Below are 27,346 nucleotides of genomic sequence, written 5' to 3' on the forward strand. Positions count from 1 at the left end.
ATAAACTCAGCCCCTTCTTGCTCCAGCTGCCTGACCCTGAGTCAGGAACCCACTGTGTTCACACATCCCCAGGGACTGAGGCCCTCGCTGTGCTAAAGCTCTTTTGGTCAATGTTTTTTCCTATGGATTGTCCTACAAGCTGTTCCCCTGGAAAAGGCAGATGTTTTTGGAGGAGAACGATGAGCACAGTGATAACTGGGACAGCAGAAACCTGAAAGAGGAGAGATTGCTGAAAGGCAAAGAATGCAAAAGTAACAATGCCTACACATCAGTATCCTGAGGGGAGTGTGGTTTCCAAGGTGTTCCAGCTGTGACCTTCCCTGTGCACCGAGCCACCACCCCAGCACCTTTGGGGCCAGGAGCTTCTGTTGGCCCCATTTGGGCCACCTCATGCACTTTGTGACCAGCTCGTCCTGGGGCTTGTCCTGCTGGATGGTGTGAAAGAAGTGGAGGAAGTTAGGGAAGGTCAGGTGGGTGTTCAGGGAAAATCTGCCAGGTGGAGGGGGAACAGGAATAGGGATAACATGGAGAGAGCTGTTTTTTGTGAAGGCTTTGCTGATCCAGAGCAAATCCAGGGCAGGTTCCCTCTTGTCCTTCCTCTCCCTCGACTCCCTCCGTGAGCATGGATGCAGCAGGGCCAAGAGCACAGGGAGAAGCCATGGGGTAAGGACAGCAGGGCCTGAATACATTCACCCCAAAAAACCCCTGAAAAAGAGCCCCAAACCCACTGTACCCTGCCCAGAGCCCTCTGTAATTGAAAAAATTACAGGATTTTAAGGTAACTCAGTGCTTGACATAAGTAGCTGGAATTGTTAGGCCTTGGGTTGAACTTGATGTGAACCCTATGGCTGTGCTGTGTCAGGCAGAGATGGATCAGAGGGAAACCTGGAGCTCACAGTCTGATCAATAATAATAGTAAAGATCATTAATAATAGTTAGAATAGGCAAAGCTGCAGTTAAAACATTACTTTTAAATGCTGGAGCAGATTGTGGTCTGTAACAACCCCATCATAATGTGGACCAACAGAACCCACCAAAACCCACCTGAGGGGTGTGAAACAACCAAAACAGCAAAGCAGTGAAGGGTGAGAAGGACCCCAGACCCTGCTCTGGCTCTTGCTCAGGACTGTGAGGGAGGGGGAATGAAACTTTCTAATTGCCAGGCATTTCTTTGTTCATGGTCCCTCCTCTGAGGCACCAGCTCAAGCAACCAAATACCAGAACTGATCTGTGCCAATAAACCAATGAGGACCTCAGGTCAAAACCTTCTGCTGTGCCTGCAGCCCCCTGCCCAGAGACCCTGTGTGCCAGGGAGATGCAGGCAGGGCCGGGCAGGTTCCATGGCACGGCAAACAGGGCACCTCTGCTGGGCCCTGAGCTCTGTGTAGCCCCTACCAGCCCTCCCCCATCACCGCTGGAGCTGCAGAAGAATGTCCTCCTCCCTCTGCCACCATCTCTTCCCCCTTCCCAGCTGGAATGTGCTCAGCATGGGCCAGGCTGTGACCTGCAGCCTCCCCATGGCCTTTTCTTGTTGGCTGGGGGAAGACCAAGAAAAGCACCACGGTTGGAAAAGCGACCTTTATTTAAAAAATAAAAAGAGCAACAAACCCCAGATGTTCTGCAATAAACCCTTGTGCTGACTTGTCCCAACACGTGTGCGGTGTCCCTGCTGACCTCTGTGGGGGCTGTGGGTGGGGGGACACCAGGCAGCCCCTCCAGGCTGGCAGCCACCTCCCCTGCTCCTGTCCCAGCCGTGAGAGCACCTCCCGGCCGGGAATGTCACGCCGGAGCGGGACCATCGCCCACAGCAGGCACTAGTCCGGGTCCGTGTGTTCCAGCCCCCTCTGCCTCCTGCTCCAGCTGCCCGGGGGCTCCCCAGGGTGATGGGAAAGCGCAGCTGGAGACCCTGCGAGAAGCCATTCCCAGGATGGGGCCGGCCCGGAGCATCCCTCGCCGGGAGCACCTGGGCTGCGGCAGAAGAGCTCGGAGCTGCGAAGGCGGAGTCGCTCCCGTGGGAGGTAAAACAAACCCAAACAAGACAAGGTGGTGGCGGTGGGTGATGGGGGTGCGAGTCAGTCCTCGGGGGCTACACCAGCCCCGCCGCCTTCTCCTGCACGTTGTACTCCTTGCTCCTCTTCACCTTCCAGCTGATGAGGGCGAGCAGCACGGTGCCCACCACCTTGTAGCCAACCTGCAGCCCCAGGTATCTACCGGGAGAAGAGGAGGGACATGCCACATCCAGAGGTGGCACTTGCAGCCGGCCCCAGGCTGGGCTGGGGCCCTGCCTTGCTCGGGGCCGGGGCACGGGGTACCTGTTGCGGAGGAAGTCGTTGTTGTAGTAGGCGCAGAAGTGGCGCTGGCTGCACTGCTGCTGCCAGTAGATGCAGGAGGAGTCGATGAGGGCCCCAAACATGGCTGGAGCTGGCAGCCAGGCTGGCGGGGAGAGAGAGGATGGAGTCAGGTGCTGCTCCCGAGGAGGTTCAGTGCCTCCTGCAGTGGCTCCAGCAAACCCCCAGCCTCGTTCAGAGATGAACACTCACCCAGCAGCCGCATTAGTAAGAACTGCACTCCGATGGCGAACGACTTCTCGTCCTGGTTCACCACCCTGCAGGGGAGAAGCCACGGGAGGTCAGAGCTGCTGGTGCTAGGTTTGGCCAGGACTTGGGCTGGTTGCACGTTTACGGCATCCCGTTGGTCCCAACGTGGGGAACCATCCCATCGGCTCACACCCTGCTCACCGTAACACCATCATGTACAGGGGGTTGTGGGACAGGCAGGCGACCAGGGCAGCGAAGGAGATGAGGAATATGGCAGGAAGGAGCATATGGGAGCAGCTGGCTGGACAAGAGCCCGTGTAGGTGGAGAAGAACTCATTCCCTTTCAGGGAACAGCTGTGGTAGATCTGTTGGAAACGTTTGGAACAAAACAGACGTCAGGCTCCCAGTGCCAGGAGCAGGTTTCTCGTGACGCATCGTCCCACATCCCTGTGCAGGACGCCGACAAGAGCACCAGCTCCAGTTTTAGGGCACAGCTGTGGCATCCTGTAATGGGATTTGCCACCATCTCTGTTCCTCCAAGCAGGGGAGGAATGCCCTCCAGGGCATTACAGCAATTCTCCGTGGCACCTTCCCAGGGCTCAGCACGTGTGGAAAAGGTTGCACCCCGTTACTGCATTTGTTGGATCCCTGCAGCATCACTGCACTGTGCCCAGCAAGGCTGCTTTGCTAAGCACTTGCTTTACTCACCGGTTGTTTGGGGTTGGAGGGGTTCGTGGTGCTGTTGGTGCAGCCAGCGAAGCAGGGTGAGATGTATTCCGTGGTGTTTTCCCGGCACACCGGGTGGAAGATCTGCTTAGAGCACTGACACCCAACCCGTGCCTTAAGCTGCTGCTGGGAATTGGGTGTACTGCCAGAAAGGAGGGGGGAAAAATTGGGAAAAAAAATTAAGAAATAGGACAGGAGGAATTAAAAAAAAAAAAAAAAGAAGAAAAATTCCCTTTTACTAGTTGAGCAGTTTTCCTGTTCCTGTTTGGGCTGGGACACTGCCAGCAGCAGCCTGGCCTTCTGCCAGCCCCTGATCCCTGCAGGTACCTCTGGAAGTGTGCAGTGAATGTCACAGCAATTATGTTATGTCTACAAACAAGTACTCACACGCTTCTTTTCTTTTCTCTTTTTCCTTTTTTTTTTTTTTTTCCCCAGCTGAAAATTAATCAGCCAAAAGCCTGGAGAAATGGATTTGGGCTCCATCCAGAGCTGCACAAACAGATGTGTGAACAGCTGGAAACACCACACGGACACAAACTGAAAGCAGGCATGTTCCCAAACAAGCCTGATGACTGTGGAAGTGAAGAGCACAAACCCGGTGATCTGCCCTGTCTTCCCTCACTCCCTCAAGGAGTGCATCTGCTGGAGTCACACAGCCTGAATCCCACGGGAATGTGGCACTGGGGAGCTGTCCTTGGGCACCGTGGGATGGGGCTGCTCCACCTCCTGTGGGGAGATGGCATCAGAAATCTCTTCCTTGCTGGCAGTGCACTGGGAAACGAGCTCCATGCACTCGACATCAAGCCTTGGTCATGTCAAAATGTCATTTTTATCTTAAGAAGTCATGGTAAGAGCTAAAAATATCCACTGAGGTGAAGAGAAAGGTGATGTCCAGCTGGAACGCCAGGAGCATGTGAGGTGACGTGGACACAGTATTACTAATTTTCCCCTAAAAATCCAGAGTGAAACATTACACCCTGCTTGTTTGGCCCAGAAAATCATGGATAAACGCCCTCCCGAGCTCTCTGGGCCGTGAAGCACCCGGATCTCCTCCAAGCAGCAGGATCAAGGAGTGAGCAGCAGCATGGTGATGTCTTGTGCCTCTCCACCAGTGTGTATCCCTCCCCACGGATAAGAGCTGGAGAAGCAAGGAGCTGGGAGCAGCACCTGCCTTACCTGGGGTGGTAGATGCCCTCGATGTGCCCTGTGGAGCAGCCCATGAAGAAAAGGGGCAGGCAGATGAGGATGGAGAACACGAGCACCACCACGGCGAAGCGCGGGATGGCCCGCAGGGAGAAGCAGAAGCGCTTCATGATGATCCCTCCCAGGAGCATCCCAAGCGCTGCTGCCGGCAGGTTCACAGCTCCTGCAGGAAAACTGAGCCATCAGGTGGGTCCTGCCTGCCCAGAACCCCTCCATGGGCAAGGGGCAGCTCTCTGGAACTCACAGGAGTTGGGAGAACCCACAGACCCAGCTGTTGTCCAAGACAGCCCAAACCAGAGGCAGATGGGGAACCTCAGGTCAGGAAAGTCACCGACCATCCCAAGGTGAACCCCAGGTCTCATCCAAAAATGAGCTTTCAGGGACTTCCTCTCCAGGTTTTAAAAAGCCTGGGGAATATGGGCTGATGGATATTTTTTGCCTCCATCCGTGCTCACCTATGAGGAAGTTGGCGTGGGAGGGCGAGGCACCGTACTGCTTCTCCAGGAATTTGTTGAGGAAGGTGGCCAGACCCGCAATGACAGAGGAGAAGCTGCACTGAGCCAGCACCAGGAGGATGAAGAGGGGGTTCAGCAGCAGCCTGAGGAAGATCTTTGGGAATCCTACAGGGAAACAGCAGGAAAAATGTCTTTCAGCTGTGTGATCCTCACGTCAGCGATTTGTACCGGGCAGAAACCCCCACCCTTAGCCTGTTCCTGGTAAGGATGTCTGTGGGATGATGACCATCTAGTGGAGATGTCTGCGGGCATGGGAAAGCGGGAGGGGAGACACCCCAGTGTGTCCCAGCAGCTGGCAGGACCATGGATGTGTTTTCCTGGTGGGACATTGTGTCCTCCGGCCCCGTCAGCAGAGGCAGATGGACCCTGGGAGCAGCTCTGTTTATTTAGTCTCTTACGAGTTTTCTAATTAGCAGAGAGTGCTGGAGAGCAAGCACCCATTAAAGCCCAAAGAGAGGAGAAGAGGGAACTGACAGCTCCAGGATATGACTGCAGTGGAGGAAGAGGCAAGGAGGGAGGGGCTTTATCTGGGAAGAAATCCTCCTGGAGCTAGAAGAGTCATTAATCTGGTCCCTGAGCAGTGACATCCCTCTCAAGCCTGTCTCGGCTCCACATAAACAGTGTCAGCTGCAGTGGGGTGACCTCGTCGAGGAGCTGGTGGCGCCGGCAGCCCCGTGCCTGCTCCCGGAGCTAGGGTTAACCCTCCCAGCGACCCTCTTCTTTTAAGGTCCTCAAAGCAAAATTTGGAAACAATTCAGGCCCCACAGAAGAGAGGCCTCAAGAGGTCTGTAGCCAGAGGGAGGCCGTGCCCACCTTCCTGTGGTCCTTAGGCTCTCATGGTGCCAGAGCTGGTCCACACACGGTGCTGGACTCCCAAACTTGGTGTGAATCTGCTGGCATGGTGGTCCCCACCCACCCAGCACGGCCCAGCATCCCCATCCACCCTCGCCCGGACCCACCAGCACTTTACTTTTTATAAACTCCAGCAGGGAGGTCTCTTCAGCCGCCCCTGCCTCCATCTTCCTGAGCATCCCAGCCTCCGTGTTCCGCTCCTGGGAGGGGAGAGAGCAGCAGCCTGTGGTGAGAAGGGCTGGCACTGTCCTGGCACAGGGGGGCTCAGGAGGGGCAGGGTCTGTCCCAGGGGCCTTTGACCTGCAGCCAAGCCTGACAATTACAGCAAAGCCCCATCCCGTGTGCCCTGAGCACTTCTCTGGGCTGGGAGAGCCAGGGGTGCTCACCTGGAGAAGAGAAGGCTCTGGGGAGAGCCCCTTCCAGGGCCTAAAGGAGCTCCAAGACAGCTGGAGAGGGACTTTGGACAAGGGCCTGGAGTGCCAGGACAAGGGGGAATGGCTTCCCACTGCCATTAGGGTTAGATGGGATGTTGGGGAGAAATTCTTGGGGTGCTGAGGCCCTGGCACAGGGTGCCCAGAGCAGCTGTGGCTGCCCCATCCCTGGCAGTGTCCAAGACCAGGTTGGATGGAGCTTGGAGCAGCCTGGGCTAGTGGAAGGTGTCCCTGCCCACAGCAGGGGTGGAACACGATGAGCTTTAAGGCGCTTCCAACCCAAACCATTCTGGGATTCTGTGATTAAAGGGGTGGATTATCTCAAATATTACTGCAGCCCCTGAGCAGAGCAGCAAGACAACAGCTTGTTGTTGGGAGGTTTTCAGAACTTGGAAATCTTTCCTATCCTGAATCCTGACAAAAGACCTCCCTTTTAACTCTGCAAAAAGTCTGAAAATGAAAGTTGGACACAGCTCCAGCCTGGGGAGTCCTTTAGCCATAACTGTGAAATATTTTGGGTTTGATTTTACCTTTAAAGAATCGATGAGTAAACAATTTCAAAACAGAACTAAAGTCTTTTTGTAACAGAACCAGTGGGGCTTGGCTTTGAAAACACCAAAAGGATACATGCTAATTCTTTTCCATCTTTTAAATTTTGTTTTAATGGGAAAGGGTTGCTGGACTCCTTCGCTCCCTCCCACCCCTCTCCTCTGGGGACAGGTGTTCCCTCCCTGAGCACATCCCTGGCTCCAGGATGTTCCAGCCTCTGGAGATGAGGTCTCACCTCTCCTTTCAGCATGTACCGAGGGAAGAAGAAGTAAGGGATGGAGGTGAGCACCAAGCAGCCCGAGGAGATGAGCAGCCCCAGCCACCAGGCTCCGATCCACCGCTGGTCACTCGGCGTCAGGTCCACTGTCATTGCAAGGCACAAGGACAAGCTGTGAGAGCTCCAGGAGTGAAAGGGACAAATCTCCATGAAAACATGGACTGGTGGATCATGAAGAGTCCCTGTGGGCACAGCCCAAGGGTCTCTCCACTGGCACATAAGAGCAAATGGATGGAGGTGGGAGCTCCCACCTGTGCTGGCAGCAAGATTGGCCTTGGTTGTGTTTGACCTGTGTTTTCCCTGGCCAGGACCCTGCAACACCACTCATCCCAACTGCACCGAGCCTCCCAGGGGACTGCAGGATGGATTTGGTCAGCATGGAAGCACAGTGATGGCACAGGTTTGACTCTACGCCCCGAGCCAGCCAGTGAGGCAGCGATTACGGGGGCCCGACTCCATCCTCTGCCTGGAGAGCACAGTGGGTGGGACCATGCTGCCTGTCAGGGATGCTGAGCCAAGACAGGGACTGGGAAACGGCACTCCTGGAAAAAGTTGCTCTCCCATTGTTCCAGGCTTGGTCGCTCTTTGCTTGCAGGGACCGGAGGAAGGCCCTGTGCTGGCAGAAGCTCCTGGTTTCCGAGTGGACCAAACTCTGGGCGCCTTCTCCGGGAAAAGGAGGAGAAGGTGAGAGCCTCTCTGTCTCCAGCACACACATCCTTTGGCTGGGCCAAGTGATGCTCACAGGAGGTTTGACAGATTGCTTGGCTTGGCCTGGGGCTGCCCACGGCCGGGATGTGGCGGCTGGGAAGGAACCAGCGGCTGGCTCCGGGCGGGAGCCCCGTGCCAGGGTGTGACAGGAGAGGAGCCCACACCTCACTGGAACAATCATCCCACTTCCCCAAACAGGACCACTCCACTCTGGAGCTTGGACATCATCACGGAGTGACCAGGCAGAGGCTGCTAAATCCGTCTGCCGCCGCAGGGAGTGGGCCAAGGCTTTTTGGCGTTTCCTGCTCACGTTCATTTATTATTCTTATCAGGCACCGGACAAAAATGTCAGGCAGGCTCTGATCTCTCTAAGGAAACACAGGAAAAGCCACGTTAATGATGGAGCTGGGGAGAATTCTTTAGTGATTAAGTTAGCAGAGATAAGAAGCACACGCTGTGGAGAAAGCAAATTATCCCTGCGGTGGCGTCAGCTCAGCCCCTCTCTCTGCAGGTGCTGGTGGAGGGTGCTGGGGAGGAGCATGAGTAGACTCAAGGTCTCTGTGTATCCATAGGGCAGTGATTGCTCTGTGGTTGTCTTCTCCATCCCTGGATTCCTCAGATTTCCCTGCTCCTCTGCACTACTGTGCTGGGATCGTGGGGTACCTCCTCAGTGTGGTGGCAGTGGGCAGACCCCAGCTGTGACCTCCAGTGCAGCACCATGAGCTGGGCATTGGAATGTCCCTACCCCAGGGCTCTGCTTCAGTGGTGGTGTCAGGACCACCTGTATCTGTCCTTATTGGGTGATGGAGTGGAGGTGTATGCTGGCTGTGCTTTTCCAGGTCGGGTCTTTCCGGGGCGGTGGGTTTTATGGGTCACAGGGCTGGTGGCTTCTGTCACCTTCCATCTCAGAGTGACCTTCTGACCCGCAGAGGGTCTTCAGGACCACTGCTACCTGAGCAATACTCACCAGTGGCAACCCTTCCGATATCCACGAAGAGCCGCAGCACCACGGACCCCAGCAGGTATCCAAAGGCAGGGCCGAACACGGCGATGGCAAAGAGGATGGCTGGGAAAAGGGAGCAGAGAGAGCCCTTGTGAGCAGGGAGTGGCAGTTGCCATGCAGGTATGGCTTTTGTCTTCCCAGGAGAGGCAGGAATGGTGGCACAACACACAGAAGGGAGAAACCACCCTTCATCAGGCTGCAGGTGGTGAGAAGGTCCCCTCTGTCCCTGCGCTGAAGGTGGTGTTTATGTGACAGGAACAGGAGGGGGAAGGCAGCTGCCTGTGGAAACAGTCCCTCTGCTCTGCTGCCATCAAGGCTTTGCTGACCCAGTACAGGTTGTCAGCTACACCATGAATATTCATGATATTCATGAACCCCAGGGAGCATCCAATGAAGGTGATTGAGACCTTCATTTCTTCAAGGATGCCAAGGAAACAAACCCATCCTAATCCTCAGATCCAAGGAAAAACAGTTGCTGCAAACATCAGGAGAGGTGAAAGATTCAGAGGGCAAAAAGGCCACCAAACCGCCCTGGGTGCAGCTGAACCCTCCCACTCTGAAATAGATAACCCACAAGGTCAGAACGTTTCCTTTTGACTTGTTTGCAATGACAGGATCCAAGTTCCCTCCTTGAAGGAAACTCTTTGCACAACCTTCTCAAGAAGTTTAAAAGGAGATGGTGAGCTTGAGCTGCATCAGACACAGAATGAAATTGCTGTGTTGAGGCAACTCAGACCCCCCGGAGCCATTCACCCTGACAGACATCCCCGCAGCCCTAAAGGGACTATAAAAAACACACCAGCCCCGCTTTCCCTCCTCTTCAGAACCTTCCAGGTTCCTTCAGTCCTCCTTCCTTCATTTTCCTTGCAGATTTGGGCATTCTAAAGGATCAGTGGGACAATTCCTTGGAATGGTGATCCATCAGAGGGGATCATGCAGAGGGAGGACGAGGATGCTGGGGCTTGGAGCAAGCTGGTACTGATGGAAGGTGTCCTTGTCGGTGGCAGGGGGTGGAACTGGGTGAGCTTTCAGGTCCTTTCCAACCCAACAAAGCGTCCTGGGATTCTATGAAACAACACAATGCGCAGCAACGGTCCCACTTACCCACATACAGTGGGGAATTGTTGGCGTCTGCGAAGTCGTCCACGTAGGATATCCCAAAGGGCTGGATGGGCACGGTCCCGATCCCAGCCAGCAGCTGGGCAATGACCATCATGGCCCACACGCTGCTGGCCTCCTTCTGGGGGTCCTGGGTGGTGTTTGGGCACACAAATCTACTCTCTGCATAGCACAGCTCAACCTGCCCCTGGCTTTTGTTACCTGGAAGGGAGAAAAATGACCCTTACAACACTGGGCACATCCCCTGCTTCCTCCCACACAAAATCCCCAAAGAGCAGGAATCTCCCAAACTCACTGAGTAGGCACAAACTGCTGGATTTTGGATGGATTGCTCTTTTTATTCAGCAGTTCTCATCACCCTGCCCTTCCTTTGGAGTTTTACACTGAGGTCAGGGTAGCAAATGACCAGGCTGTGATTTTAATCAAACTTTTAAGGAGTTCATGCCATGGAGTGAGGGTTTAATGAGGGCAGACCTAACTCATGGCTGGTTTTTGCTGTCTGTGGTCTTTGTTCCCTTGTGGTACCCGGACAGGGAACAGGGAACAGGGAGTGATGCCCTCTGGGGTCAGCTGGCTGCCCTAAGCAGGACACCCTGCCCTGAATCTCTGTTGCCCCATGGCTCAAGAGCAGCCCAGCTCCTTCCAAAACATGGGCCTTGCTTCTCCATACAGCCTAGACACAGGGGGTCTTCACCCTGCTCCAGACTGCCATGGAAACTCCAACCAGGACTGAGGTATCTTCAGGGGCTGTTCACAGACTGAATTTGTTCTTTTCCATCATCAGGCAATCCTCATAATGTCAATATCTTTGCCCTGTCCGTCTGATTTTGCAGTCCATCCTCTAATCCTGTTCAGTTTAGCAAAGGTGTTGTGCAAGAATTGTGCTCTGTACAGAACTTTTGGGTCAAACACAGTTCTTGGTACTTTCCTTCAGCCTTTTTTGTGGTTTCTGGTTGTACTTCCATGGTTGTACACAAGCCTATCACTGATCAGTTGGGGTACTAGCATTACTTGACCAATGCATAATTCCTGTCCAGATCCTTGTTGTTGTACCTATTCACCCACACAGGGAGCCCGACTCTGGGCAGGGAGCAGGGTGATACCTGCTCCTTCCTCATTTCCTTTGCAGTAAGAGCAGGCCCTGTCCCAAATCCTGACCTGTCCATAGCCTGATGTATGAATTTAAGCTGCTGGAAAACTTGGCATCTGATGCCTGATTTACTCTCCAAACTCAAAAATCATGGGAGGGGGATGAGCAGAGAGCTGGGTTTCAGAGGTGGCAATCCCCATGGAGCCTGAGGCTCATCAGCATTCTGAGGATAGCGACCAAACCACTTTGGAAAGACCAAAGTCAGCCTTGTGGCAAGTGCTGCAGATTCTTCTGCTCATTCCATTCTGCATGGAGAAATAGAGCTGTCATCATATGCACGAGCTTGTTCCCAAAGCCTTCCCAGTTAAAGCAGCAGCCTTCCTTGGAGTGGATCCTAAGGATCCTGGCTAGAGCAGGACAGGCCCTGGGGACAGGGGAGCTTTGCTTTATCACAGAATCCCGGAATGGTTTGGGTTGGAAGGGACCTTAAAGCCCATCCCATCCCACACCTGCCGTGGGCAGGGACACCTTCCACTAGTCCAGGTTGCTCCAAGCCCCAATGTCCAGTCTGGCCTTGGACACTTCCAGGGATCCAGGGGCAGCCCCAGCTTCTCTGGGCAACCTGTGCCAGGGCCTCACCTCCCTCACAGGGAAGATTTTCTTCCTAAGATCTAATCTAAACCTACTCTCAGAGAAGCTGTGGCTGCCCCATCCCTGGAAGTGTTCAAGGACAGACTTGGAGCAATCTGGTCTATTGGAAGGTGTCCCTGCCCGTGGCAGGAGGTGGAATGAAATGATCTTTAAGGTCCCTTCAAACTCAAACCATTCCACAATTCTGTAACAGCAGCTGGAATGACACGTGCAGGAGAGGCAGAAGAAATCCCAGCTGTAATTTTTGCATCCAGAAGGGGTTCCAAAGCTATAATGACGTGAGGTTTCATCAGCATCTGCCCACCTTAAGCCTCTGCCTCCAAGCACTCTTTAAATGGTGTGTGCCCTGGAAACACCCCCTTTTTTTGGGCAGTCACCCATAACCCATCCTGGAGCAGCTGGCTCTGGGTCTGTGCGGGCACAGCTGGTGGCACTCACCGGTGCTGAGCGTGGTGTACTTGTAGGGTCCTGACAGGAAGTGGGGCAGGGTCACCAGGAAGGCCCCCAGGGCCAGCAGCAGCCCCCCCACGCCGATCACCCGCGGGCGGTGCACTCGGCTGCCGAAGTAGCTGACGAAGATGATGAGCACCACGTTGCCGATCTGGAAATGGCACAGAGAAGCGGGAGGAATGTGAGAAGATGTCAAGGAGGACATCCAGCCCCTATGGCTGTGTCGGGGTGGGTGGACAGGTCTCTCATCAGGAGGTGTCCCCTCACCCTGCGTGGTCACAGTGCGTCAGTGCTCCCTTCTCATCTCCAGCCAGAGGGTCACTCCTTGGCCTCGGCCACCTCTGTGCGTCCCTTGTTGGCAACAATGACATCACAGGGAAGCTGTGGCTGGGGCTTTTTTCACCCCACAGGCATCACAGAACCATTGAGGTTGGAAAAACCCTCTAAGACCATCAAGTCCAACCGTTCCCCCAGCATTGCCAAGGCCACCACTGACCCATGTCCTCAGGTGCCACATCCACACGTCTGTTAAACCCCTCCAGGGATGGGGACTCCACCACTGCCCTGGGCAGCTGTACCAGGGCTGGACAACCCTTTCAATGAAGAAATTTTCTCTCATACACAAACTAAACCTCCCCTAGGGTAATTTGAGGCCACTTCCTCTTGTCCTGTCCCTTTTTCCCTGGGAGAAGAGATTGACCAGTGTGGCATAAACTGACAATTCCTCCAAAACCAGCAAGGAATGAAACATAGTGCCTCCATTCCTGTGACTCAAGCAGACATGAGCCCTGCTACAAAGTTCAGCTCACTGCAAATATTTGTGACCCTGGACATTTGCAACTGCAGGTAGCACCATCTAAAAGCCATGAAATCACTCAGTTCACTGAGGCGAGTGGGTGAACACCACAAAATTTCCATTACATGGGCTTTGACAGCTCGGGACAAGCTAAACATCATTTTAACTTTGGCATGTTGAAGCTGTCCCTGCTCATTGCAGGGCATTGGGAAAGATGGCCTTTAAAGGTCCCTTCCAACCCAAACCATTCTATGTATGGCTAAGAAAACTTTGTATTTATGTTTGTGTGGGCTCCCTTGTTTGTCTCTTTGTGGTTTTTGTTCTTGGAATTGCTGCAGGCACCAACCCAGTAAGATTGTTGTCCTGGACAGGCAGGGCAGCTCCCACAGTCACAGACAGCAGGAAGTCTCAGTGGGCCCTGAGACACCTTTTAAATCCCAAACGTTCATGCTGGTTGAGGTAAGACTTGGACACCCACTTCCCCAAGGATCCAGGAAGATTCCCAGTGTGCAGCTCCTTGATGGAGCACCCCATGTGCTCACCAGGGAGCTCACAAACAAGTCTGCTGCCACTTGGTGCCAGCCAAAAAGTCTCTGCCAGCAGGTCTTTTCCTGGCCTTTGCCAGGCCTTGAGGAGCTGCTAGGAAGGACAGAATTCCTGAAAATATGAACAAGAAAACTCATTCCAAGGGATTTCTTGATGAGAAAGTGTTTGTGAGAAAATCCTCAGCCAGCTCAGAAATATGCTTGAGGGCAGGGTTAGATGGGAAGGAATTCTTCCCCGTGAGGGTGGTGAGGCCCTGGCACAGGGTGCCCAGAGAAGCTGGGGCTGCCCCTGGATCCCTGGAAGTGTCCAAGGCCAGGCTGGACATTGGGGCTTGGAGCCGATAGTGGAAGGTGTCCCTGCCCATGGCAGGTGTAGAATGAGATGGGATGGGCTTTAAGGTCCTTTCCAACCCAAACCATTCCGGGATTCCATCCAGTGAAAGTCAGCTCTTGTCCAAGGGCCACCACCACGTGACCCTCCGTTCACCTCCCTGGACGTGGCAGAGCAGAACGAGGGGTGATGAAGTGTCCCAGAGCCCAGCACAGCTGCTCCTCCCAGCACACAGAGGCTGAGGTGTGGACAGCCCTGAGACCCTGTTTTGGGAAGGTGCCCCCCACATCCTGGCCACCCCTTGGCTGTTCCTCTCCCTGTTACCTCGTGCAAGCTGGAGATGAAGCCTGAAGAGAGGCTGGAGAGCCCAAAGCGCTTCTCGATGGTGGTGAGGCTGCTCTTGAAATTAGCGCTGTAGAGGAGCTGGGAGAGCTGGAGGAGCCCATGGCACAGCACAAACACCTGTGGGCAAACAAAGAGTGCCCCCCCAGTGAGGACCCAGTGGGAATCACAGACTCATTAAGGTTGGAAAAGACCTCCAAGGTCATCAGGTCCAACCTTTGACCAAGTACCACCATGCGCACCAAACCGTATCGAGAAGTGCCACATCTACTCGCTGTTTGAACACTCCCAGGGATGGTGACTCCACCACTTCCCTGGGCAGCCTGTTCCAACAATTAAGCACTCTTTCAGTGAGGAACTCTTCCTGATATCCAATGTGAGCCTCTCCACGCACCCCTTGAGGCCGTATGAGACCACAGTGCCCTGCTGCTGCGTAACTGCTGGCGACCACATCCTGCAGGAGCATGTTCCAGCCGGCTTCAGCCAACGGCTGCACCTCTGATATGGAGCAGCCTGGGATTCACTCAGCTGGAAAGTCAATTAACAGAACCTGCTCCAAGGGGTGTTGCTAGAAAAAGTCGAAAAAGGGCGTTAAAAGCCCCAGAGGGAGAGGATGAAATCTGCACAGCGTGGTCTCACTACTGGAAGGCTCCAAAGTCGTATTCCAAACCCAGCATCTTCCCTTGAGCCAGGCAGTGAGCTGAGCCAGGAGCCAAGCTGAGTGGAGGCAGAGGAGGGAATACAGAGAGTTTAGGGAGAAATCTGGTTGAAAGAGCCCGGGTGGGCTGCGAGAGGAGAGCGCTCTCAGCCAGGGATGCAAGAGGCAGCTCACAAGTGTCTTTTGATCTATATTTAGTCAGAACAGTTTTCCTTTATTTTTCTTGGAAAGGAATGCATCCACACGGTGCCAAAAGTATTTTAAAATCAATTAAAAAAAAAAAAAAGAAGGGGGGGGGGGGGGAAGGTCTTTTTATTTAGATTCACAGGAAATCAAATATTTGCTGAATACCGGAAGACTGTCCCTCAAAGATAACGTCGGGAAGTGCGGGATGATGGATGGGGGATCAAAGGTACTGCAGGGCTGACAAATTCCTGATGTTCTTGGCCAGGAGAGCAGCAATAGTCCTTATGAGTATTTCTTTGGAAGGGCAGTAGCGCCCAGTAGCCCTGACCCACTAAAGGATAAAAAAAAAACCCAAAAAGACCAAAATTGTCCACCCATCTTGGAGGATGCAAATTCCATAAGTGGGTGGAGTTGTGTTTTGGGAGCAGAGGATGATGCAGGGCCAGGTCCGGCAATTGTAGCAGAATTTGGGTAGAAGATGGGCAAGAAAGTGGTTTCTCGGGAATCTTTCCCTGCAAGGGAGGAGAGATCCAGCCAGAAGACCTGGCTGGGAATCTAAAAGCATAAGGGATGGGAGAGATGCTGACAGACAGCAGAAGAAAAGAGGATGGAGGTGAAGGAGAAGGAGAAAGTGGAGCCCTGGCAGTGGGAGGACAGGCTTGGAAAAACATGGAGACCACAGGGAAAATGATGGAGAAAGGCAAACACCCCAAAAAATGAGAAAAGAAGAATCAAAGGCACAAGCTGCCATCACGGAATCCCCAGCCACATCTCAGAGGGGTGAGAGCAGGCAAGCTGGCATCAGGCTGGCATTGCCATCACAATAACCAGGAGAGGACTAAGTCCCAAGCTGGGACTTTGCCCTGACAAAAAGTTGCAGGACAGGAATTTGGGATGTAACGTGGGAAATCCTCCCAGACAGGGACAAAGTGGAAGTGAAATATCTGCCAGTAAACTCTTGAAGCAGAATGACCTCTCCAGCCTCCCACTATCAGCTCGCACACTCGAAATCTCATCCCAGCACAAAATCCTGTGGGTGGAAACTTCCAGCACCTTCCCCAGCCCTGACCTGGAATCACCATGGGCTGATCTGGAGCAGAGGGGTGACTCCTGTGAGGATGGCAACTGGAGAGGGGATCTTGTTCCCTGAGAACATCAGTTTTTGTTCCTGTGGCTCTGGCCAGACTCTACTGAAGCCACTGGAGCAAGGAAACGCCGGCTGAACAGCAGCGGTCCGGGACCGCCCGAGCTGCAGAGCAGCTGGAAGCAGAGCTCTCCTGGAGCCAGGCGTCAGCCAGAGAAGCAAAGCTGTTTACCAACAGGGAGGGAAGAGGGTGGATCACTGAGGCCGAATTTAGCGCAGCAAATGTCAGCCCGATCCCAGGGCAGATGGGGAGACGGAGTGTCGGGGACAGAGACGATGCTGGCACGGAGGGAAGATGAGGACGAGAGGCAGCCTGGCTCCCCGGAATGCTGGGGGGTTGGCAGGAGATGGATGGGCTGGAGGCATGGAAGGAGCATGGGAATCACAGCAGGAGAGGAGAGGGACAAGTCATGGATGGAGAGGGCAGGGAGGAAAAGGCAGAACTACCAGGAGATGGCCTGAGATGTGTTTGTGCCTTGGTGATAACCTGGGATGGCCAAAACAGAGCCCTGGATCCTGCGATGCCTGGGACCATGCTGGGGCTGCCTGCCAGGAGGGAAGGCAAGGTGGGAGAAATGCAGCTGGAGAGCACCAGCGAAGGGAGGGGGAAACCTTGGGGTGTGACTGTTTCCCCCTGCCCATGGGTCCTTCTAATCCAGCTCTCGTCTGCAGGATTAACCGGAAAGGCAGCAAAGCCAGAGGGATGCTCCAGGGATGTGATCCCACCCTGAGACCACACAGCAGCCTCAGCCCTCAGATGTGCAGAGCCCAGAGAATGGGAGGGGAAGGGCAGGGGTGATTTTTTTTCCTTGGGAGGAAGCTGCCACCCAAAGCAGAGAAAGGCAAAACAACCTTTGCTCCAGGAGTTCTGCAGCTGGAGCATGGCTTTTCCAGACGCACTCCAAGTGTCTGGAGGTGAGATGAGGCCGGATTCAAGACTTCCCCTGCATTCAGCAGACTCAGTTTTCATTAAAATAAGGACATCCCAAACCTTGAAGGCTCTGAGTGCAAAAAACTGGGAGAAGGCCTTACTTGGCTCCAAAAGGAGCCCACGTACCCCCTGAGGCTGGTAGACATGAGGGGCACCACTCTCCTGTGTCCCCTCACAGGTCTCTCCCATCCCTATCCCTCTTCCCACGCATTCCCATCCCCACATGTTCGTGCCGACCACCCACGGCCCGCTGGTGCATGGAAACCAGCCCTGGCCTGGCCCTTCCAGCTGCACCAGATGTGCTGTGCTGCCCCGTGCACCCACCGAGCAGCTCCAGGAGGGGAGGGAGCTGCCGTAATCCATCTTCCCTGATGACAAGAAGGGGTTCTTAAGGGAGAGCCAAGGTCACTTGCAGGGAGGTTTCACTGACACAAAGCCGACACGAAGGCGAAGGCACGGTGGGAGGTTGAGGAGCCGGGGGCACTCCCAAGTGCTGACCCTCCGGAGCAGAGGCTCCCACAGGAGCCTGGGGTATTTTTGGAGCTGCAGGCAAGGAGTAATTGCAGACAGGCAGGGAGCAGCAAGGGAAGGCCAAAGGCGTGCACCCACATGGACCCCCCCGAAATCCTCTCGTCATCCCCCCCACGCTTCCTTCGGAGCAATCCTGACTCCAGGCTGTTTATACAAGGCGCTCGACTCCTTTCCAAAAGGAGCTGCATTTAGAAGGGAAGCAAACTCCTGGGGGAGACAGGCTGCTCCTCCCACCCAGCTCGTGGGGACCAGCAGCTCCCCGGGCAGTGCTTCTTCCAAAGGAAGAGAAACCCACCTCACTGCAGGGAAGGGAGAGGACCTTTCCTTCCATGCTCTGGACAATGGGAGCTGGAAAGGATTTGGTCAATCCCGGCCTAAAGCTCCGAGATGTGTCCAACAAATACTCAGGTTTCATTTCAAAGGAGTGAACCACCTCTATGGAGCCTCCAGGGATGTCCAGGAGTCAGGATAAGACTCCTCCAGGCAGGAGACTCTGCTCTGCAGGGACCATGGGTTTGGGAGGATCCTGCTGCATGTGGCATGGCCATTGCTCCACCTGGAGGAGTGAGGTAAGGGTTAATTCCTGGCTCTGTTTCCACAGCTCATATCCAAAGTCATCCCTCACCTCATTTTTCAGTGTTTTCCCCTTGGCAGCCCTGGTTGGAGATAAGGAGGGTGGAAATGCTGACGGCACTTGTGCTGATCTCTGTGCCCAGCATCCTTCCCACGGCAGTGGGGATGGAAAGAGCCAGGGCTTTGTTCATTAGATGGACACAAGGACTGCCTGGAGACCTGGAGACCCTCACAGAACCTATCCAAGTGCTCCCAGGTGACCGAAGACACCGAGGTAGGACATGGCCAAGAGCAAAATTAATCTGGCTGGAATAAACCTTTGGAAAGGACTAGGAGTAAGGATGCTCCATTATCGCAGAGTGCTATTGGAGTTGTGTCCAAAGCAAAATTGTTTGACTTTAGTGGAAAGTCAGAAGACTTTCCTCCCAAAATCAGGAAACATTCCTCCCAAAGCAGGAGACTCCAACCTGCCCACCTCTGGAGACTCCCTTCACTTTAATCTCCTGAGCTTGCAAGAGAAGAAAAGGAAAGGGAGGGGGGAACTGTAGGAATTATTAAGAATATCCCCAAAATTTTGATAGGGAGAAGACAGGTGTTTATTTTAGAGTTTGTGTATCATCAACACTTACTGCACTGGGAGATCCTCCCCTAGTAGGACAGCTGAGGTCACTCAGGCCAAAAGGAATGTATCAGCTGGAAATGGGAAGCGTGGGGATGTGTGGGGAAATCCATCCCTCCTTGGCATCACTTTCCTATGGGCAGCTGCCTGGATTTGTGGATCAAAAAGTACCATGGAAGATGAAAAAAAGCACAGCATTTCCACGAAAGGAACCAAATACCCTGCACAGAGCCCTTCCTTTGGAACCTCTGAGCCTGGTCCAATGGCAGACGTTGGCTCCTAAGTGGGATTTCTATTGCAAATAATAAAAGAATATAAAAATTAACCTGATCAGGGATTTCCTGAAGCATGCTGGAATGACAGCTGCCTACTGTCACGTTTTACACCCCCCGACTGTCACGTGCAAAGGCAATATTTGCTCTTTTTGCAACAAACACAGACACGGGATTTCCTGGCACTGTATCCCGGTGACTTTGCGAGGCCCATGTGAGCCCAGCTTTGCCCAGAAGGGAGGATTTTGGCTGTGGAGGATTGCTGAGACAGACAATATCTGCTGAGACAGACCCTCAGCGTGTGACACTCCCCAAGAAAATACTGCCTGCAAAATAGGATGCCGGGCATCCAGCAGCCTTTCCTCCCTCGGGCAGGTTGGGTTGGTTGGGTCTTCACTCCCTCATTCTTTCCCGAAGGTCTCCTTTCGTTCCGGGGCATCAGGATCCGATCAGGGTTTCCTGGAGGGCAGGTCCAGGCTGGCTGGGTTTTGCCTGACCCAGAAGTGTGTGCAAACACTCCTCCCGCCCTGCCTCGTGCTCCCTATCAGCGTCACTCCTGTCCCGTCCTGCTCCCAATAATCTTATCTACACTGACCACTCCTTGCTTGTGTTTGGGCACCCAACCACCTCGCCCCTCATAAAATTACCTTGTCTCAGGTCTCCTAGACCTTGATCCCACTAAACTTTCCAACCCATCTTTTTCCTTATCCCACTGCTGGTGTTGCTGGTGAAGACCAGGTGGTTCTTCCCTTCTGGAGGCTGATCCCACCAAAAGCAGACATAAACACAGGGCTGGACCATCCAAACCCAACCTGTGCTCTCTGGTGCCAGCACCATCACCACAAATGCTGGACAGCCCTGGTCACTGCAGGTCCTTCTCCTCATGTCACTAAGGACCCTCCTTGTGTCTTTGCCACAAACTCTCATCCAGCCCGCCCCGCCTGCACAGAGCCCAGGAGTGGAATATTGCCTTGATTTTCTTGCTTGAATCAATGGCTCTGTTCAGCCATGGCTTTCTCCTTTCAGTATTTCCCTCTCCAAACCTACAGCCATGCTGCCTCCAGATCTGTGACTTGATGAATCTCCTGTTCTGGCTAAACAAAGCAATTCACAATCATTTCCAACAGGATATGAGAGCACAACTGGTACATCTCCAGGCTTCTGGAATACACTCCTCAGCAAATTCCTTTAGTCCCTTGGAAGGAAGGGACAAAAAACTTAACCTGCTGCTGTTGGGACCTCAGACCCCAAGGCCAGGCTCCTGTTTCCTCTGCAGGAGACATCCAGCCTCCCCAGGGAGGGGAGAGCTCCCTGCTCCTGTCCACTGCTCCTCCCTGCGTGCTCCCAACACCTTCACCCCGGGATGATTTCAAGCCTTATCACCCTCTGAGAGCCCACAGTCTCCTCCTGACCTTGTTGTCCCCTCTCCTACCCTCTTCCATCCCCTCCCTGTCCCTGCCCCAGTACAACACCCAGTTTAAACCTCTCCTAAGGCTTTTAAACCTCTCCCTGGATCACCTCCGGCTGACATAAGTGAGAATAATTCTCTGTTGTCCTCCTGTTTCCTTTTCCATGCCAGGCGGTCTGCAGGCATGGCAAGAAAGCCTCCCCCTGCCTGCACTCGCAACACTTTCACACTGCTCCTCTGTGCTCTCCAGCTTCCAGCTGAAACCAGTCCAGCTCCTCTAAATCAAAAGATATTTATAAAGCTCTCCTCCTTGTCTTCTTTCTGGGGATCCCAAAATCAATTAAAATAGTTCAAAACCACGAATGAGACAGTAAAGGCGAAGAAGCCAAAATATCTGAGGCCCTGTAAACAGAGAATTCCTGTGAAATAATCCTTTTCCAGTGGTTGTCTGGGAGCAGAAAACGGACATAGGATCATGGCACCATTAAGGTTGGAAAAGACCTCCAAGATCATCAAGCCCAACATGAGCTTAAATCACATGGCTGGGGCTCTGGACTGGGGGACACTGATGGGGTCCCTGGCCATGTGTGGGCATCCAAAGGCCCAACCATCTCCTCCACCTTTTAAAACTGTTTTAACCATTTAGGCTGTGAGGCGCTCAGTGTCCCAGTGCCACCAGGTGCTGGCATCCACCTGAGGGTTGGGCTCATCCTGCATTTGCTGAGCAGCGCAGCTGTGAGTCCCCCAAATCCCAGTGCCAGTCAGCACAGCCCTGGGAGCTCTGGTGAACATCCCAGCAGGGGGATGTCCCTGCTCATCACAGAAACCACAGAATCACAGAATGGTTTGGGTGGGAAGGGACCTTAAAGCCCATCCAGTGCCACCCCCTGCCATGGGCAGGGACACCTCCCACTATCCCAGGCTGCTCCAAGCCCCGTCCAACCTGGCCTTGGACACTGCCAGGGATCCAGGGGCAGCCCCAGCTTCTCTGGGCAGCCTGTGCCAGGGCCTCAGCACCCTCACAGAGAACAATTTCTCCCCAATATCCCATCTAAATGTCTCCCCATCTCCACCAACGCTGTGGGGTTACCGGGATGCTCCACGTTTCTGGCCCAGGTCAGAGCTCAGCAGCCCCAAAACCTCCCAGCTGCAGAACCTGAAGGTCTTTTGTGTTGTGCTCTGCCTGTTCCAGGGGGATCAGGGTGGAAGCAGCTGGCACTCAAAGCAGAAGCAGTGGCTGGGCTGGTTCCAGGTGTGAGGCACGGCAGGCAGCCCTCACGCTCCGGCCGGGCCAGGCGGGGCCCGGCTGGGCCACTGTCAGTGAATACCCACGAGTGACCGAGAGTGACTCCCTCAGCACCACTCGGACCTGTCACAGCCGGGCTCCAGAGGGAGAGCAGAGCACCTGGAACCACACGGATCCGAGCCCACGGCCACTTCCACAGGGAATTGCTTCCTGAAGCGCAGCTGCACGGCTCCTGCAGCCCGAGCAGTGTCCCCATGACTCCATCCCCATCCCACTCTTCAGGCCCCCATAGAATCCCTCAAACTGCCCCTTTCCAGCAGGATTTTTCCCTCCCTGATGCCCATCCCTGGCATCAATGTGCTCCCACACCTCCAAATGTCAATGGTGATGGGCCCAGGTCTGGAAAACGCCCTGAAAGGGATGGGGTCTGGTGCAGGGTGTGGTGGTCCCTGTCACAGGGAACTTGGAGGGGCAAGATGGTTTACACGGCAAAAGAATTTGTTATTTTGCCCCCAACCCAGCAAAAGACACCCTGAACATGATCCCAGCACGTGGGCTTTGGGTATTAAACGAGCTTCGGGGGGAAAACGGGCTTTTTCTTTCTCCCTTAAGAACAAAGAGGGTTCTTCAAAGGACTCCTTTTCAAGGAGGTATGTGGGAATTTTAGGTGTGAATTCTTAAAAAGCTTTTTGTAACTTTATTGACAGCACGTTCCTGGAACATCTTTGAAAATATAGCTGCATTCTCTTCATGCATAACTAGGTTGGGCTGTGATTCCCTGGTTTTGGGCTGCGATTCCCTGGATTTTGGGCATCCCTGTGCCCCCAGCCTCTGACCGGGATCATCTCCTTGTCCCTGGCTGTGATTCCCTGGATTTTGACTGTGATCCCATGCATTTAGGCTGTGATTCTCTGGATTAAGGCTTCCAAGTCTTAGTCATGTCCTTCCAAGCCTGTTAAAAGTAGGGAATTCTGTTGTGTTGGAAATACTGTCCCCAGCAGAAACTGCCATTGCCTGTACGAGGATGTTGTGTCTGATGGCTCTGGGTGGGGGGTGAAGGGGGGGTGATGCCTGCAGCTTCCCATAAAATTTGGGTCTGGATGAGGCTTTTTTATAATCCATCATTCACAGCACCAGTGGCTTCTTGTACAAACAGGAGCTAGAAACCCCTTCAAACCCAGGTGCTGACCACGCCATGCCTGCTGATGACCATTCACTCCAAAACTTCCCAAACCTGGAAACAGCACTGTGCCACTTTGACGTCCTACTCATTTTTGGGGGCTGAGGGGACTGACACTGCACACAGGCTGATGCTTTCTGACCCTGAGGCATTTCTTTTGCTAATATATCTATTTCTAATGCGAATGTCACAGGACAGGAAGAGCGAATAGGTCAGGAAAGGGTGGGGGTTTTGTTGCCTGTCAATTTATACATTTGCTCTTAAAAGCAAGAATATGTCTCGGAGGGATGGGTGTCCTGACTGCCCACCATCCCAGATGGAGCACACCATCCCTCTGATGCCAAGGAGCTCGTTGGACAGAGCTTGAACTGCTCCTTCACGCTCTTGCACGGTGCCGCTGTCGGGCTGTTGACTTTTTAAATCAGAAACAATTTCAAACCAGAAGTTTTAAAAGAGAAAGTTTAAAAAGCAGTTTTAAAGCTTTTCTTCAGGCCATGGTTTTCCTGCCACCAGCAAAGTGACACCTCCGAGTCATCTGTCCTTGGCCAGATGCCCCTAAAAGGTCCCATCCAAGTGCCCTGGGGCGTGTGGGGTGCTGAGCACCCAGCCTGACTCTGGGGCACCCACATCCCACACCCTGTGGCTGCCTATGGGGTGAACAGATGGAGTAGCATTTATTTGTTGGGGCTTTTGTTTCTTAATCCGAAAGTTCGACATCCTGCAAGAGGGTTTGGCCATGTTTTTTTCACTCCACGCTATTTTTCCGTGCTGCCAGTTTCCAGGAAAGAGCATGAATTCCAAGCAGGGCTCTGATTTTGGGTGACTTTATTCACCCCAAGTCATGGTCATTACTGCAGCAGCCTGGAGGGGGCTGGGGACACATTTTGCACCTCCAGCAGAGCAGGGGGCAGGTCAGCAGTACCCTCCAGAGGAACATCAGTGCAGCCCAGAGGCAGCCCCAAATCACCCAGGGTAATCTCAAGGTCTTTCTCTTGGAGCCCACACCCAAAAAGTGCCATCAAGTCACCTGCTGGAATAGCCCAGCCTGGGCAGTGGGGACCTTCAGGGGTATAGGACTGGGAGACATCATCTGGAATGATGCCTCCAGCCCTGGGAGCTCTCAGGAGGAGCAGCCGCTTGGGAACAGCCCCATGGTACCCTCAGCATTCCCACAGAACCCCAGCACCGTCCGGGGAGGAGCGGGCAGCCCCGTCCTTCATGCAGGGTGAGGGAAGCTCGACGGCAAACAAACCCCAAACCCATCCCGACCACGACACCTCATCCACGGCCACACATCCCGAAAACCCCGGGCTGGGAAGCGCTGACAAAGCACAGCACACACGCTCGGATCCAGGAACACCGGTGGGGAGTCACAGCCCGGCCTGGCCAGCACCGGCACGAGGGGGTCCTGCCCGCCGGTGGCCACTCGCCCATCCCCGGAGCCGCTCTGCCCACGGCAGCCTCCCAAAAACTGCGCCTGGCTGCTCCGGGTGCCGATGCGTGGAGGTGCTGCCAGGTGAGGTATGGAAATCCCCCCCTTCCAGGGACATCCAGGCGGATGTCCCTGGGACAGGAACCAGCACGTGCAGCAGCCTCGGTGCACATCCACGAGCGGGGGGAAAAAAGGCAGGTGAGGGGCGGTGTAAAGGCAGGTGGCTGGCAGGACGTGAAACGTGACCCACGGCCGCGGCCAGCGGCGTGTCCTCACACAGGCACTGCGCTCAGGAGCCTGGAGCTCAGGCAGGGGCCGGCTCTCAGCTGACAGCAGGTGAGGAACTGGGCAGGCAGCACCGGAAAACCCACTTCAACCCACCGAGCTTTTGTTTCTGTCACTCAAAAACCTTGCTCACCCAAGTTTTTAAAGCAAGCCCGTGTTATTCTAGGGCAGTGCGAAATTTCTTTTCGCACCAGGATGTGGTTAATCATTCCCCAAGCAGCAGCACACCGTGTACCAGACGCTGTGGGGAAGCTCACGGAGAGCTGCTCTATGGGGTGAAAACCCCACGTGCCGTGTAGGGCATCACTGCGTACCCACAGAGCCCCCCGGCCCTGCCCGGGCACCGAGCAAGTCGGGATTACCCAGGGCTGCCCCAGGAGCTGATGTTCAAATTCTGCATCATCAAACACCCTTCGCTCCACCCGCGGTGCGTGCGAGGGACGTGGGGATGCGTGGGGTGGGCTGGGGTCCCTCTGCGGGCAGGAATCCCCCTCCCTCCCCGCGAGCATCCCTGCCCGGCTCCCATCCTTACTTTGATGTTGCAGAAGATACTCCTGGAGCAGGTGCTGGAGCTCTTGGTGATGTCAGCTGGGGATTTGCCGACTTCAGGGTGGACTCCCATCGCGAGGGCTTCCCGGGGAGCCCGGAATTGCTGGGCTGCGCTTGGGCTCCCGCCGCTCTCCGGCCCGTCCCGGCGCCCGCAAGCCCGCACGGACTGTGCCGAAATCCCTCCAAGGCTGCGAGTGAGCCAGGCAGCGGGAGCGTCAAGTTCTTATAAGTCGGCTCCCGGGAGCGATGATGAAACGCTTTCTCCTCCCTCTTTTGCTTTGTGCACCGAGGGAACTTTAAAGCCGCAGGAAGCCAAGGCAGTGCGCAGGGAGCAGGTGGGAGCGAGGGCTCGGCGAGCCCCGGACACTTCGGGAGTGGGGGGCTCTGGGGGTGTGACAATGCTCTGCCCACCCGTGGGGACACCCCGAGCCGCCGCTGGACTCATTTTTGGGGGATGGGGACGGAGTCATGGGGACACTTGCCAGGCTGCAGGACGTGGCTGGACAAGGGAACGGCGTTGGCAGCCGGAATTTTCCCGCAGGGAAAACGACTGGGATTTTAATTCAAAGGCCCCCTGAAGGGGCGAGAGGAAGGGAAGGCACCTTTCAGCAACTGATTTGGCTCCCAGGTGGTAGGAGGGGGAAACTGAGTGGCCGGATGGAGAAATCCTTCCCTGGGCCGAGGGGTTTTGGAGGGAAAAAACCCTTCTGTGTTTGTTTTCATAGAAAAAGCTGCATTCGTGAAGATCCCGAGCGCTGTTCCTTTCACCAACACCTCTCGGGGCTCTGTTTATGCAAAGCACTGATTTATTTTGCAAGCTCCTCTCAGGGGGAAACGCGTCAGAAGGAGAAGGGCAGGTTGATCCAGCCGGAGGAGAAACCAGCTTTTCAAGGGTTTTGTCCTTATTATCGCTTTCCCTGCGTAAAGCAGGTGGGGAGAGCAGGGGCAGCCCATGCGAGACAGTGGAGCCCACCCTGAGCTGTCCTGAGGCTGGAGAAATAAATCCCAGTTCCCGGCGTGGTTCGAGGGCTGGCGGGTCCCTGTGTGTGGTTCCAAGGAGCCGAGCCCCTCCCGGTGGCACCCCCGGTCCCAGCGGGCCCGGGCCGTGGGCGCTCACCACGAGAGGGTGCCTGGAACCCTCGGGATGTGAGCCTGCCTAGGGCAGTGTGACAGTCGGGACTGCTGAGATAAAAAGAGCTCATTTCGGCTGTCAGCCGCCCAGTTTCTGAGCCCTGTCCCAGGACAGGTGGGTGTCACTGGCCTTGGGGTGGCAAAAGAAGCATCTTCTTTTCCAGCTCTCTTTTTCCACACCCATCCCCAAATTTGCCAGATATGGGGCCAGGACATGGCATGAAGAGACGCTTTTTTCCCCGTCAGAGTCAGCCAAGCCCTTTTACCCAACATTCTGTGGCAAGATATGGAAGTTTCAGCCTTACCAAGAGAGAAAGCTCAAGTAAACCAACATCTCTGCTCCTCTCCCATCCTCCCCGGAATCCCAGCGTGCCACTGACCCAGTTTTTCAGGCAGTGCCTGACCCGCTCCCTACCGGCCCCGTCTCTCCGTTTATTCTGCAGCAGCCGTGACGCTGACTTTGTCATAACAACCCCTCCACACAGCAGCTGTTCTGGCCACTGACTCCAGCTTTTCTCCACTAATTTGTCTCCATACAGCAAAACATGGTGGGGAAGATGCCCGACAAGTCTGAGCCCGACCTGGCAGCAGGAAAACACCCCTGCCCTGATGCCCTGTGCCATGCATGGGGTTGGACACCCCGTGAAGGGGGTTGGGGACCCCCACAAGGGGAGGCAAAAGGCTCTGGTGGGTCAAAAGGGAATTGGGACTCTCTGCATCTGCCTCTGGTGAACACTTCTGGGGGCTGGATGTCGCTGCCCCACTGGAAATGTTTAGATGGGAAAAGCCCTCTAAGACCATGGAGTCCAACTCTTCCCCCAGCACTGCCAAGCCCCGCACCGACCCATCTCTCCAAGTGCCACATCCACACCTCTGTTAAATCCCTTCAGGAATGGGGACTCCACCACTGCCCTGAGCAGCCCCTTCCAATGTGTGACCACTCCTTCTGGGAAGGAATTTCCCCAATATCCAATCTAAACCTCCCCTGGCCCAGCCTGAGGCCGTTCCCTCTCCTCCTGTCCCTGTTCCCTGCGAGCAGAGCCCGACCCCCCCGGCTGCCCCCTCCTGTCAGGGAC

General features: G+C 54.7%; 1 protein-coding gene across 2 annotated transcripts; it reads right to left on the bottom strand.

Annotated features, from left to right (window-relative positions):
- Positions 1 to 1,564: 1,564 nt before the first annotated feature.
- Positions 1,565 to 25,363, bottom strand: SLCO2A1 (solute carrier organic anion transporter family member 2A1). 2 transcript variants are annotated; one of them, XM_042024666.1, is made up of 14 exons: positions 25,123 to 25,360; positions 14,108 to 14,245; positions 12,100 to 12,262; positions 9,906 to 10,121; positions 8,766 to 8,864; positions 7,049 to 7,176; positions 5,952 to 6,033; positions 4,922 to 5,086; positions 4,440 to 4,629; positions 3,246 to 3,405; positions 2,739 to 2,902; positions 2,541 to 2,605; positions 2,313 to 2,433; positions 1,565 to 2,207 (listed from the first exon to the last, which is right to left on the bottom strand). In XM_042024666.1, the coding sequence occupies exons 1-14, from the start codon at positions 25,210 to 25,212 to the stop codon at positions 2,087 to 2,089; spliced, it is 1,902 nt and encodes a 633-aa protein (XP_041880600.1). In that variant the 5' UTR covers positions 25,213 to 25,360; the 3' UTR covers positions 1,565 to 2,086. The 2 variants fall into 2 exon arrangements, with proteins under 2 accessions (XP_041880600.1, XP_041880601.1); XM_042024667.1 differs by lacking the exon at positions 14,108 to 14,245 and having other exon boundaries at positions 25,123 to 25,363.
- Positions 25,364 to 27,346: the final 1,983 nt, after the last annotated feature.

Source organism: Corvus kubaryi, unplaced genomic scaffold (genome assembly GCF_017639235.1).
Source record: "Corvus kubaryi isolate FWS band 111438036 unplaced genomic scaffold, C.kubaryi_AGA036_p1.0 37264, whole genome shotgun sequence".
Lineage (NCBI taxonomy): Eukaryota > Metazoa > Chordata > Aves > Passeriformes > Corvidae > Corvus > Corvus kubaryi.